Source organism: Caloenas nicobarica, chromosome Z (genome assembly GCF_036013445.1).
Source record: "Caloenas nicobarica isolate bCalNic1 chromosome Z, bCalNic1.hap1, whole genome shotgun sequence".
Taxonomy (NCBI): Eukaryota; Metazoa; Chordata; class Aves; order Columbiformes; family Columbidae; genus Caloenas; species Caloenas nicobarica.
In genome coordinates this window covers 2,208,332-2,223,118 of record NC_088284.1, presented here as the reverse complement: position 1 = coordinate 2,223,118, position 14,787 = coordinate 2,208,332, and the positions used below count along the sequence as shown (strand labels likewise).

At 45.4% G+C, this 14,787-nt stretch overlaps 1 protein-coding gene across 1 annotated transcript in view; it reads right to left on the bottom strand.

Annotated features, from left to right (window-relative positions):
* Nucleotides 1–14,787, bottom strand: part of MYO5B (myosin VB) — a 74,585-nt gene that overhangs the window by 32,636 nt on the left and 27,162 nt on the right. The window contains exons 11-15 of the mRNA XM_065655484.1: nt 11,104–11,226; nt 9,943–10,026; nt 7,287–7,436; nt 6,260–6,357; nt 2,451–2,537 (exon numbers count right to left, since the gene is read on the bottom strand). Of these exons, the coding sequence (XP_065511556.1) occupies nt 2,451–2,537; nt 6,260–6,357; nt 7,287–7,436; nt 9,943–10,026; nt 11,104–11,226 (542 nt within the window). The remainder of the gene's footprint in view (nt 1–2,450; nt 2,538–6,259; nt 6,358–7,286; nt 7,437–9,942; nt 10,027–11,103; nt 11,227–14,787) is intronic.

The window sequence follows — 14,787 nt, the reverse complement described above, 5'->3', positions numbered from 1 at the left end:
CCCGTATATTAAATATTGGAGCCAAGATTTGGCATGAAATCATTTTCGAAACAAATTTCCTACGTAGCAACTACAAGAAGAGCGTTTCAGAGAGACTTGGAGTGTCAATGTTATTCAGAGCGACCGCACAGTGGGAACCCACCGCCAAGAAGAAAAATACAGAATTTTGACAAAACGCGCCTTAAAAAAGTCGTTTTAAAGAGTGTTTTGTTTTTAATGGAGATCTGTGCTAGTTAATTTGCTACAGACTAACCTTTACGCAGCCCATTTCTACAGAGATGAATGGTTTTATAACAGAGACGTCTTCCGTGCTTTATAATGGAGAAGTCGATGATAAATTTACTATCGACACATTTAAGACAGTCCATTCATCACATTCATTTATACACATGCTAACAAATATATTTCTTACCCGCTGCGTAACATTTCAAACTAAATGATCTATTTTCAATGCACTTGCTTTTCAATTTACTCGCGCAGAGCACCGTGGAAATGAGAAAATAAAGCCAGATGTACCCAAAATGGGCGGCGTTTCATCTTGCAGTGGGAATATATCTTGTACATAGAGCACTAAAAAATGTACTAAAACTTATTCTTTTTCTTACGAGAAACTGGTAAAAAAAATTACCGAAGCCTTAAAATGTTTAATTCTTCAAGCCATAAAGAGATGATGATGGAAAAGGGTGAAATAACAACCAAATGTGGCTTTATCCAGAGAGCGCTGACCCAAAGTCACGGCACTCTCGGAATTTGCTCTTGGGGCAGCACGCTGGAAAATATTCAGATGTAAATACTACGGGATAAAAGGAAACACTTTTCCCCTGTTTCTGTGATAAAACTTCACCTGAGATAAAACATTTTGAAAACTCCTTCTTGCTCGAAAGGTAAATTGCTTGCGCGCAAGTGAAGATAAACTCCCAAAGATCAAGTTTTCTGTTATTATTTTAAGTGGTTTAAATTTACAGCATCGACATGAGGTTTGAATTTCAAGCGATGGCCCTCCTTTTTGGTTTTATCCTTAATCAACCATTATAATCCATAAAGAAATAGAGAGGAATAATCAACGCTCGCTGTGATGAAAACTGAGAGGGATCTCACGTACCTAAAAATTCAGAAAGAATTAATACATCTATTATGACATTTCCCACAGAATAAGATTCCATGGAAGCAGCTTTTGCCGAGCAGGCTTGTAAAATCAACTAAAATATACAGATTATTCACAATATTTCAACTCCTGGGTCTGGCTTTTCAAGACTCAAATTTTATGACCAAGGAGGGTGAAGAACGATCAAAACCCAACGCGAGTATCTTATTCCATGCAGAGTTGTTGATGTATATAATCATCTTGTAGAAGCATTAAAATAAACAAAAATGTGTCCTTCAAGCATCCCGAACACTAAAGTGGAGAAAAAAGGACCTCATCACATCGCTTTTTGAGATTTTTCAGGATGGAGCGCTCTTCGCGGTGGTCGATTATTTGCCCTAAATAGATCTTGGCCGCTCTCCGGTGGTTTCTCCCCTCCGTTCCCCCTCCCCAGATCTTAATTATACGTCAACCCGTGGGCTGGTTTTTAATATCCCCCTGTCTTAGATATCACGTAACTTAGGAGCAATTTTTTAATAGTTTCTATAGAATAGTTCTAATAGTTATTTCCACAAATGCATTGAAGACACCCAAGAAGGGAACCAAAGGTGGCGTTGGGTCTTCTACCCGGGCCAGACCCAAACCCGGAGGACCCAGATCTCCGCCACGCTGGCGGATGAGAGAGAAATTAATTTCCATGAACCGGTTTTTTTCCTTTTTTTCCCCCTTTTTTCCTTCTTAAGGAGCGCTCCCTAAAACACCTCTTTCGAATTTTGTATCGCAATTAGCCACGCCACCCACAACCTTTCTTTTTTTAAGACGCAAGAGCTTGAAGCCTCGTATGCTTTGCATATGCGGCGCTAAAGCCTGCAATAATAATTTACAACCTTTATTTTCCTTCTCTGCAAGCATAATAATTTTTTTTTTGGCTGAAATGACTATTGCAGCAGGTGTGCGAAGCCAAAAAAAAAACAGAAAGCAAACTGTACAGCGCAAGGAGGTTTTGGATGGGGAGCTTCACGGATGAAACAAGCTGGATGCTGGATATAGAGACGTTATTTTGTTACTGCCTGTTCACCTCCATCTGGGAGCAAAACTGGATTCCTTTATCTGCCCCGTACCAGCGTTTTCAGGGATTTCACCACATCAAATTACTTCTGGGGAAATAAACTGAAAAGCAGCGGCTGAAACGCTGGACGTGACACGACACACCCTCCAGCGACCTCAATGTGCAGCTTGATAACAAAGCTCTTAAATCTGAGGAAGCCAGGAGCGAACGGGAGGGTGGCAAAATACTCAAAAATATATATGTTAAAAAATATAATATAGATATATATAAGGCCACAGCAAATTCACAGCGCGGTACCTGGAGGGGAAGCCGGCGGCGCTGATGCGGATGGTCTCCAGCACTCCACAAGCTCTCAGCTGCTGCACCGCTCTCTTGGGATCAAACCTGCAATTAGATTTAAGACAGAGGTTAACACGGCGAGGAGGAACCCACATCGTCCACCTAAAGCATCCACGAGAAGATTTATGTTGGCGTCCTGGCATGATCCCACTTTTGGATCAATTTATCTTTGCCCAGAGCGCAGGTACCAGCATCTCCTGTCACTTTTACCTCCTTCCACCCCAACACCGAACGCACAAAGAGGTCCCAGCTCTCTAGCTTGAGATATTGGACAATGGACGATGTTGCTGGATCAAGCTTGGACTCAAAAGATGTTGATGTCCATAGATGTTGATGTCCATAGACCTTGGAAGCCCATCAGCACCGATGTCCGTAGACCTTGGAAGCCCGTCAGCGCCGATGTCCGTAGACCTTGAAGCCCGTCAGAGCCGATGTCCGTAGATCTTGGAAGCTCGTTAACGTTAGCGTCCGCAGATCTTCAAGTCCATTAACGCTGATGTCCGTAGATCTTGGAGTCCGTCAGCGTTGGCGTCCGTAGATCCTGGAAGTCCGTCAATGTTGGCGTCCGTAGATCCTGGAAGTCCGTCAACGTTGGCGTCCGTAGATCCTGGAAGTCCGTCAACGTTGGCGTCCGTAGATCCTGGAAGTCCGTCAACGTTGGCGTCCGTAGATCCTGGAAGTCCGTCAACGTTGGCGTCCGTAGATCCTGGAAGTCCGTCAACGTTGGCGTCCGTAGATCCTGGAGTCCGTCAACGTTGGCGTCCGTAGATCCTGGAGTCCGTTAACGTTGGCGTCCGTAGATCCTGGAGTCCGTTAACATTCATGTCCATAGATCTTGATGTCCATAGATCACAGAATCATAGAATCATTTTGGTTGGAAGAGACCCTCAGGATCATCGAGTCCAACCATAACCTAACCTGACTCTAGCACTAAACCACGTCTCTAAGAACCTCGTCTAAACGCCTTTTCAACCCCTCCAGGGATGGTGACTCCACCACTGCCCTGGGCAGCCTGTTCCAATGCCCAACGGCCCTTTCCGGGAAGAATTTTTTCCTAATATTTGATCTAAACCCCGCCTGGTGCAACTTGAGGCTGTTTCCTCTTGTCCTATCACTTGCTACCTGGGAGAAGAGACCAACACCCTCCATGCTACAACCTCCTTTCAGGTAGCGATGTCTGTAGCTGTGTTAGGTTTCCACAACAAAGGTGAGGAATAAAACCTTCTCAAATACTTGCTTGCCTCTTCCTGGAAGTATTTACAGCCTCAGGTCAAGATCGCATGAATAATTCTGTTTGGCCTCCACTGTGCAAAAGCAGCATGAGAAATAGGCCCCTGCTACTTCGTGCATTTTTAATTTCCCCGGACCTGTCAAGTCTACAGAAAGTTATTCACTACAACACCGCAAATGCGGTGGAAAGAAAAAAAAAAAAAATCAGTCTTGGCTGTCACTCGCTTCAAAGAGGAATCCACAAGGGTACAATTTCCATAACAATAAATAATAAACAAGACTGGAAGGGGAAGCTTCAATCCTGGAAGATCCCAGGGCAATGTACGTTGTACACGAGGGGAACTTTCTGCAACTGGAAAGCCAGGACTGCCTCCAGCAATAACTCCAGCTACGGGCTGAGGCTGAAATAACGAGCTTAAAAGTGGGATAAATACACATTATTGTGAACTTCTCTTCCTTGCCATGGCAAGCAGAAGCACCTGGCAGGTTGTTTTTTGCCTGGAAACCCAAGGAAGAGATCACAAACCCTGCCTGAAACAGGATTTGGAAGGAAAATTGTCAACGGTAGAAGGTGAAGTCGGGCATTCCTCTTGCACCTCTCTCTTTGAAGTCTTCTCCATCAGGGATCAAGCTCAGATGCAGCAAATTTAACGGTGTGGTGCCAATGTTTCCTCCAGGCTGGAAGTTCTGACGTTCCTCATCTCCCAACGAAAAAAATCCTTACATTTCCACCAAGCTGAAAAGTAGGAATGAGATTAATTCAGGGAGCAAGAGACCTCGGAAAGTCTCTAGTCCAACATCCCACACTCAAAAGCCAAAGCAGATCTAGGGGTAAGACCAGGTTGCTCAGGGCTTGATCCAGTCAAGGGCTGCGAAGTTCTGAAGATGGAGGTTGCACAGCCTCTCTGGGCAGCTCGCTCCGCTGACTGTCTGTCCTCATGGAGCAAAAAAAAATGTTCTCTTATCTCCAATCTGAACCTCTTGCTTCAATTTGTGGCCGTTGACTCCTGTCCTCCCACCGCACATCGCTGTGAAGAACCTGGCTGCATCTTCTTGGCAGCTCCTGTAGGTCCTGGAAGGCTATTAGGTCCCTTTTCTTCTCCAGGCTAAATGTCTCCTTTGAGCAAAAATGTAACGTTCTTGTGAGCTGAAAAATGTTGTGTTTTAGGAACGGAAAAAGGTCTTTTTTATCACTCAACAATGAACAGAACTCCAAGTGTTCTGCGTGCTACAAGGTACCACTTCAACGCTAACCTACGGCAGTGCCACTGACGTTTCATGTCACTAATTCCTGCCAGCACCGTGTATTTTTCAGCACAGGTGCCTCAAATGCAGATTCCAGCCACCCCAGCATTCTCCAGCTTTGTCCAGACCTGAGCTTTCCACCTACGCAAATAAAACTTTATTCAGGCCATGCTAAGAATATAAATTCCTCAAGCTGGTGGCAGCAAGATCGACACTGACCAAGATTCCCGGATCGCAAATTCCAGAACCGTTCTTGTGTCTATTTTGGTTACCCAAAATCCGGAGTTTTGACAACCCTGACGTTCACCAGATGGGAAGCGTCGCTCAGACGGTGGCACAAGCAGAATTATCCTCCTGGTATGTGCTACCCATAGCATCTTCAAAGTACAAATGAGTTCATTTAGACAATTACTGCACCTTGACAAGCAGGTGTTCCTATGTTTATAAACTGATATTCACTGCAACTTGAGCATCACGTGAAAAATTGAATTGTGATGTTAAAGGCAAAAGACATGAAGAAGGATGGGCTGAAAGCAGCGCTGAGTACGAGCTGCAGAAACGCCCTTTGGAAAGGTAAAGCCATTTCTCCATGCAGAGTATCTACCACACATAATTACAGAACATTAGGAAATATTTTCGTGCTTTATCTAAAGAACGCCAGAGCCTTTGGAAGACATCACAACAAGATCTATGAGGTCCCTGTATATTAATAGCTAAGCATTTTTGAACTTAAAAGGAACAAAATTGGATAAAAATACCTTGTCTAAGAGGTTAAACGAGGCTAACAGCTACTATTCAAAGCCTACAATATGCCTCTAAACTAGAGGAAGATCCAAACTGGCTTTTTCCTTCAGCCGTTCACTCACCTGGAAACCTGGAAAGTTGATACAAGTCACGTCTTTACTTTTCCCACATTGATTTTGGAAGCACCAAGACATTTTGGTCATTTTGGTTTTTCACTTCCTTCTCAGCTACTTTTCACTGTACTATAAACCATTTAAATCAAAGCAACTCTAAGATGAAATTGCACAAAGACCCTATTATTGCAAAGCAAGGATGTTCAGTATTAGCAGAGTATCTATGAATTACTACGACCTGCGTTAATCTTCATTTGACGGACACAAAAACCACATTATTAAACCCGAGAGAAGCAACTCCAGCAAACTACAAGGAACCTTCCAGTTACAGGAACAGCATCACGAGAGAGACAACCTCTTGGAGCAAGAGGAAAAGTCCAAAGCGCACTCCGGCTGTAACGCTGAACACATTTACTCATCCGAAATCCCACTTACTTAAAGGGGAGCTTCTCGTCATTGGGCTTGATGCAGCGCACGTAGTGCGGGGTGGTGGCGTTCAGGGTCTCCATGAGCAAATGCAACGAGTTGCGGAACTGAAAGACAAAAGCGTTCGTTTGGAGGAGGGATTGAGGTGCTGGGTCAATGCACCCTAAGTTGGCAGGAATGGCAAGAAGCCACCTGCGGTGCCAGCGTCTCGATGCAACACGGCGTGACCCTCCCCGTCAGCCCAGCACATTGATCATCGAATCATTTCGGTTGGAAAAGACCCTCAAGATCATCGAGTCCAACTGTTAACCCAACCCTGGCACTACCCCATGTCCCTGAGAACCTCATCTCCGTGTATTTTCAACCCCTCCAGGGATGGTGACTCCAGCACTGCCCTGGGCAGCCTGTTCCAATGCCCAACAGCCCATCGGGGAAGAAATTGTTCCCCAGATCCAACCTCAACCTCCCCTGGCGCAACTTGAGGCCGTTTCCTCTAATCCTATCGCTTGTTACTTGCAGGAGCAATTCAGAGAAGACATTGGTGGGTTCAAGGCTTCCAGGTCAATGAGGTACAAGAGCAATAAGTGTTTGCTCAGGGCTTTAATCAGTTGAGTCTTGAAAATCTCCAAGGGTGGAGACAGAACCACCTCTCTGGGAACCGGTTGCACTGCTTGACTGTCCACACAGGGGAAAAAAAAGCTGTTTTTCTCAAATTGTTTTAATTTATGAGCACCATGGTACATTGGGATATGGTTCGGTGAACCCCAGAGTGGCCTCCACCCTCCTTAGACTATGTCTTAACTGCTTTAGTCAAGACTACTCAAGCCTGCTCTTCCAGAGACATTGCTCAAAGGCGTCCAAAAATGCAACGGCCAAATTGTTCCCATCCTCAACAAAGGTCATGGGAAGGTCTCCTTCCCTTTTACCCCCCAATCTGTGCTTCAAGCTGAAGAAACGAGATCTGAACTGTAAAAATATCTGGATTTACCTGTCCTGTTCCCCTGCCGTCAACCGACCCGCTCATATCGTACGTTACCTGGTGTCCCACTGTTTTCTTGTGCTCCTTGTTGGCAGCTTTGATCACGGGTCTGGCAGAACGGACACTGATTTTGGCTGTTCCCTTTGCCATGGAAGTGGTGGGTGCAGCATCCTTCTCATCTTGGAATAAGTCAGCGACCATTTGATACTGAAACCAAAACCCAACACCTGAGCACCTCTTTGTGTAGTGAACCCACCCAAGTCACGTTGCTCTGGTCGTTTTCCCCCCCGTTTTAAAGCAGGAAGGGTAAAAAGGGCAATAAAGTGAAAGCGAGAAGCGTTGCCTACATAACCACATTGGCAGGACCACGGGCCGTTCTGTTTTCTAGTTCATCAAACCTTGAAATGCGCACGTTAAATCGAGCAAGCGAAAAGAAAGAGGACGGCTGGCTCAAAGGCTGCGTCACCCGATGCATCGTCCAAGGCACAAAACCTCCTGAACGTGACACGACTCTTGTTCCCAAGCTTCATTTTGAGCTACTCCTTCAATCCTGATGACAGGAGAACAGGTGAGCTGGCAAACGCATTTAATGTGTGTGTAGGGGGGGTAATTCTTTTTAGTTTTTTAAGAGGTAGGTTCTTCAAATTTGACTCAGGCTGGGGAGCTTAAATACTAAGTCAGCGACAATAGATCTGGCCTGTTCAACGGGGCTGTTAAATTTTTACATCGCGACTCCGGCTGTGCACCCACGCAAGTTCAAATGCTAAATTCTGAAATGTAAGAAAAATGGGGTTTAACGCTTTACAGCGATTTAACGAGCAGCCCAGTGCAGCTCACCCAACTCCTAACAGAATAAAGATTTACTCCTCCTTTGCCTAACCCTCAATCCCTCAAAAAATAATCCTGACAGCCGTTGTGCTTTGCTGCCATGTTACTGTCTCGGACGCTTTGAATTCTGCAGACGGGGGACTTTGGAGCGGTTGGAAAACGTCCAACGCGGGCTCCAATTTACTATCTCGGCGCCTGATAATGCGGTGAAACACCCGGCTGTCATTTCGGGCTTCAAAATACCTCCTCGGCACGTCGCTGGGCTTGCCATCGACCCCTGTATCTGCTTGGTATTAATAACAGGAGCTGCAAAAATGCTCAAATATTGTAGAGATGAGTTTTCCGCTTGTGTAAAGCAAAACCGGGACCACGTAGCAGCCCAGGATCTATTCCATGGATGCTGGGGGATAAGAGGGAAGGACAGATTCCTCCTGCCCAACCGGCAGAGTCAAAACCACCAGTGCATTAATCATAATAATCATTATAGAGAACTGGGATATAGTATCTTAACGGCATGCCCGCACGCTTTCAATCGGCGTTCCAATAGGTTCTCTTAATTCAAAGAACATCAACTCCTAACTGTCTGAGCTGACCACCGCTAACACAAACTAATTATAAAAGTCTCTCGCACCATCGTGTTGCCAGCGGTAATTGCGTCCCAATTAGCGGAAGGCAATTCTGCCTCCGTGGGAGCGCGATGCACTTGCTGACGGAGAAGTTGTTTAAGTTGTTGCCGTGTTAAAATGAGTGTTCCCCCTGCCCCTGTGTTCCTACAAAGAGGAATTCAGCGAGTACCATAACACAGGGTTGATCCTGAGCACAGGACAAAATCCTTGCGGCATAAATTTAATTTTTAGCCAGATTAGTACATTTAAAAGGCAGATTCGGCCTTGCCGCTGCTGCTTTTTTTGGTTCGGAGAAACTAAAAATATTTATTTATATCCCCGGAGGGCAGAAGGCAGGTGAGAGGCAAAAAAAGTGGGGATAACTGAATCTGTCGCCGCTCCTGCATCATTAAAGAAATGGCTCAAAGGCAGAAATTCAACAAATTATCGCCCAAAGATTCTCAGAGCCAAGTGCATTTGGGAGAGTTTTCATCTAGGTCACAAATGCAGCTTTTGGTGTCACCTATGGAGCCACCACAAGGTCCTAACGCCCGAGTCTGAGGAACGTTCGCTTAGTTTACAGGTCAAATAAACCCAAATCTTCGGCCCTGAGATTAACGGCTTAAAAAATTCCACGTTTTAGGCCAAGCAAACTGGTTGCAAGGAGCGGGGTTTGGTTTTTTTTGCTATGAAACCAAAGCCCAGCCTAATCTGATATGGCCCTTACGTATGAGAGAGAGGAGAGGAGGAGATCCTGTTAATAAACCCATTCCGGCATTTTTTTAATTTCTTTTTTGTTTTAAGGAATGAATTGCAGCTCTGCTCTGCACCTACGGGTAGAAATCAAACAGAAATCCCCATCAGACGCCGCCAGTTCTGCAGCAACTTCAGGACAGGCTAAATAATTTAAAGTCTCAACTTAATTAATTGATAATGAAAGACTCAAGGATGCAGGGAGGAATTTTTGGTCTGGTTTTAAACAAGACGGTTTTTCTGCTTCCAGCAGCCTCAGGACTAACGGAGACTTTAAACCCCAAAAAGCTCTTGACCAGCAAGTTGTTTTGACAATATTTGGGAGCAAAAAGGTACACAGCGCAAAATCTTGTAATACAGGAGCAAGAGTGATCATCAACATGTGTTAATTTGTTAAGATTATGTATTGGCAGCGGTGTAAAATAACTCTATCAGCAGCTGGAACGTCTCTGAGCTCATGCCAGATTTCCAGCATTTTATATTAACTCTATTTTAACTCGATTTATCTCCCGACTCGCTGTTTTTACCTTGCTGGCTTTGAGGATGTTGATCTGCTCCTCGTACACGGTGTCCCTGTTTTTTTCCAGGAATCCCTCGCTTTGATATTCCACCTGGGTGAAAACACAAAAAGAAGTTCAGAGGATTAAGTCCAACCACACAGGGACAACGGGTTGCGTCCCATCGCTCCCCTACTGTCCCCTGAGACATCAGAGGGAGAAGTGGGGGGAATAAGTGGAATTTCTAGGTCAGTTTTTAATCAAAGCAACCGAAGAAAAGCAAAATCCTTAACACAAATTGTTTCTTAGTTATTAAACTGCTCTGGATGGGACCCAACTGCACTTCCACGGAAACCAGGGGTAAAAATGCAAAGATCATCACTACACGTTCTTTTATTCGCTCCTGAACTCCTCTTAAATTAATCGATAAACCCCAAAATCTCTCTCTTGTAGGTCTCTTGGTTTGGAAACTCCAACGAGTGGGAGAGCACGGGAAGAATTTTGAGAGGCCAGATGCAAATTTTATTTTCTTTTTATGTTTGAAGTCGGCTGAAATAACTGACGACCGAGGAACAAGATTTGGGAGGGATACATGTGCAAAATCGGGTGTTTAAGGAAAGGTGAATAGCAAATTTTGCTATAAAAAATGCCGCTCGCATCCAGGACAAACCTGGTTTGGAGAAGCACCCAAGTGTCACCTGGCTCCTCAGACAAGTCCCCACGCTGGTGCTACATTTTCCTTTCTAACAAACGCGTCTTTTGGACAACTGCGAGCTTTTAAGACTCTTATTTGCTGCGAGTAACACCTGTCGTGTCAGGATTTCAATAATAAGGGCCCTACGGCACCAGATACTGGCATTTAGAATCCCCAGTTGGCATCTCCCTAAGAATCCGACCAACCCAGGGTCACCTCTCACGTTCTCCTCCATCACTCCGATGCTCACAGCTCCTGCTCTTCTAAAATAATTCCCTTTCCCAATATGGTTTTTTTTCCACCGCTTTGAGAATAAGGATTTTCCTCTCCCCTAGTTAAAGCTCAGCTCAATAGTTTGGAGGCTGAAGTCATCCAAGCTGATCTAGATCTGATTTTCCAACCAAGACTACGGCCAACAAGCCATCCCTATCACCAAAAAGCACCTCGCCGGTGCTATAAATGAATTTCCCATCGTGTTTCTCTGTTTTATTTTTTACCTTGTCGGCGAAGTGGAGGACGATGAAGGACGTGTTGGACATGCGGGGCTTCTGGAAGTGCTGGCAGGTGCCGTGTCGGTCGTAGAGCTTCTGCGCCCAGTTCTGGTCGGTGCCTTTGGGAACCTGGACGGGGAGAAAATGAAGCAAAAATCAAGTCGTGGTCAGGTATACAGAGAGATTTTGGAGCCCTCGGGGGCTTTCCTGGAGTTCAGGCTACAGGAATATTTGAGAAACAAATTGCGTCTCACAGAATCACAGAATCACAGAATGTTAGGGATTGGAAGGGACCTCGAAAGATCATCTAGTCCAATCCCCCTGCCAGAGCAGGAACCCCTAGGTGAGGTTACACAGGAAGGCGTCCAGGCGGGTTTTGAATGTCTCCAGAGAAGGAGAATCCACAACCCCCCTGGGCAGCCTGTTCCAGTGTTCCGTCACCCTCACTGAGAAGAAGTTTCTTCTCACATTTAAGTGGAACCTCTTGTGTTCCAGCTTGAACCCATTACCCCTTGTCTTACTGTTGGTTGTCACCGAGAAGAGCCTGGCTCCATCCTCGTGACACCCACCCTTTATATATTTATAAACATTAATGAGGTCACCCCTCAGTCTCCTCTTCTCCAAGCTAAAGAGACCCAGCTCCCTCAGCCTTTCCTCATAAGGGAGATGCTCCACTCCCTTCATCATCTTTGTGGCCCTGCGCTGGACTCTCTCCAGCAGTTCCCTGTCCTTCTTGAACTGAGGGGCCCAGAACTGGACACAATATTCCAGATGAGGTCTCACCAGGGCGGAGTAGAGGGGAAGGAGAACCTCTCTGGACCTACTAACCACCCCCCTTCTAATACACCCCAGGATGCCATTGGCCTTCTTGGCCACAAGGGCACAGTGCTGGCTCATGGTCATCCTGCTGTCCACCAGGACCCCCAGGTCCCTTTCCCCTACACTGCTCTCTAATAGGTCATTCCCCAACCTGTACTGGAACCTGGGGTTGTTCCTGCCCAGATGCAAGACTCTACATTTCCCCTTGTTATATTTCATATAATTTCATATTTCTCCTCCAGTTCTAGGAATTCTATTTTATTTTTTGACAAACACATTAAAATCTCATTTCCAGTGAAAAACACCGGGATAGCGTGAGGTCACCTGGACCCCTAAAACAGGGTAAATAAACCCATAAAAACCAGAAAATCTACTTTTCACAAATCAGCCGTTACAAGGAGGGTTTGGGCTTCACTCCCTACTCAGCACCTGCAGTTTTTACCCACTAAATAACTGTAAACTTCTTAAATTAATGCAATATACCGCCAAGATCAGGGAGAAGAAAAAAAAATAGTTGCACGTACATACACACTTAATAATTTTTAACAAAAAATGGCTGACTGGATTATTTAGGTTAGAAAAAACGCGAAGAGTCGGAAGAAAAGCGTTAGGTGATATTTAAAATTAGATGGGACAAAGCCTAGAAAGCACAAAAGAGGGAAAGCTCTGGATCATCCATCAGCTCTTTACACAGACCTTGATATTAAAAGTGACGGAGGAAATAAAAGCAAGGAAATAATAAGAAGGAAAATTTGAGACAGATGAAGAATATTTCTTGATGCTGCTCTGAAACAAACTTTGATTTCACAGGAACGACCTAAAACACGTCAGAAATCACCATCCCTGGAGGGGTTGAAAATGATTTTGAAAATGAGGTTCTTATGGACATGAGTTGGTGCCAGGGTTGGGTTAACGGTTGGACTCGATCTTAAAGGTCTTTTCCAACCAAAATTGGAGCTGCTTGGATTAAAAGGTTGAGACGTTCTGATGTCTGACGATCAAAAACTAACGAATCCAGACAAGGAAAACACATCTGCGCCGATCACCAAGGTCACGGAAACGCAGAGAGACAAGCGGGATGGCGAACGGGTCTGCGAGGAGCGGACTTGAGTGTTCCTGGCACTTGACAGAAGGACACGGGAAAGATTAACGAGCACCTTCTGAAGAGCATTAGAAAATGTATTCGGCACATTAACGTGCTGTAAAAGGTCTTTTCCAACCACAACGGTTCCATGATTCTATAATTTCTCTTGAAGAAAAATCGACCCCAAATGGCTCCTCCTCTTCAGAGCTCTTCATGTCTTCCCTCCAACTTCAAAGCCCTCGCAGTCTTCCTACGAAGTCGTCTACCCGCTCCACCAAAGTCATTCCCAACCATGATAAGACCAACCACACCCTCGTGCCACCCCAGACGTCCAAGTTATCTTCCAAACGCCCTCCCAGCTTCCAACAACTGGATTTTCAGAGGACAACCACCCTCCTTAATGCCCGTCTCTTCTGATGGGTTCTCCATTGGTCTTGTTCTCCTCAAGGGCTCTGCTCAAAGTACTTCCCACCAACACCGTTGGCCCCGTGGTGACTCCATCTACATTTCACAGCTCACCAGGATGGAATTCCTCCTGGATGTCCTTGTCCCCTTGCCCTCTTCTTCGGGCTCATCAGTTTGTGCTAGAGCACGTCAATGTTGTGCCCATCGTGGTGGCCTTGCTTTCTGGCCAAGGCCATTTCTGTCCACGGGACACCAACTCTTGCTGTTCTTCTGGCATCTTTTTATGTCCAAGCAAAACCAAGAGGTTCTAAAAGCTCCAGATCTGGGCGGGTGACGCTTCAGGGCAGGAAATGGGGAAGAATCACTTTGAGGACTCCAAGGGACATAAGGTCACCACAGTCCCATAGAGAAGATGAGTCCTCCTGGGCAGACCAGGGACATAACTGGAGGTTGGACAAAATCACCTCCACAAGCTCCCTCCAACCTTAATAATTTTACAACAGCTTCCAACTCATAGGACCTCAAAGCTGTTTAAAAATCCCCAAACTCAAACAAATCCTAAAGTCGTCTTTTTTTTCCAGAGTTAAGGGTTTTATCGTTTGCTTTCATGAGATGGGTTTAGTCCTTAAAACTCCAATCTCAACCCAAGACTCCTCTATTTTATTGCCAATTCCCATTTCAAACCCGTCCAGCCCCCTTCTTTGAACAGTGACAAGACTCGAGATCTGTGACCTTCGTTAGCTGAACGGCTTCAACATGTACCCAACCACCCCCTCCCCAACCTCACATTAAAGATTAAAAATAAAAAAATCCATACTGTGAAGCAAGAACATTAGCGACAAACCCTCTGCATTTGCGCTAATGTTTCATTATGTTACCAGGACCCCCCTCAATGCCATTTCAGTCCTGGAATATATTTATTTTTCACCGTTGGACGTGCTAACGAGACGACTCGCAATTACCCCATTGTAGTCCCGCGGTTGGTTCTCCTCGAGAGGCGAAACGCTGCTGCCAGTGACGCGGGGGTGAACGTTTTCATCCGTAAACCGGTGCTTTCAGTTGACAGGTTTTGCCAAAATTTTCATAAAACTGGAGAACGCTTGCGGGTTATTATAAAAGAGCCGATTACAGGGCCCATAATAAGGGCCTGTGACTAATGACAGCGTTCCCTACTGACAGGTAAATATCCAGATAATTGGCGTTTGATGGGGGGGAATAGATCTTGTGTTCCATTTTTTTTTGGTCGAAAAGAAGCACGGATGAAAAAAGGAGTAGCAGGCAGATCTACAGCAAAGTTGCTGTTTCCTTATGGTCTTCACAACCCCCAGGAGATGGTTTGAGCCTGAAGAATTTAACAGAGACTAAATGAAACGGTGCTGAAT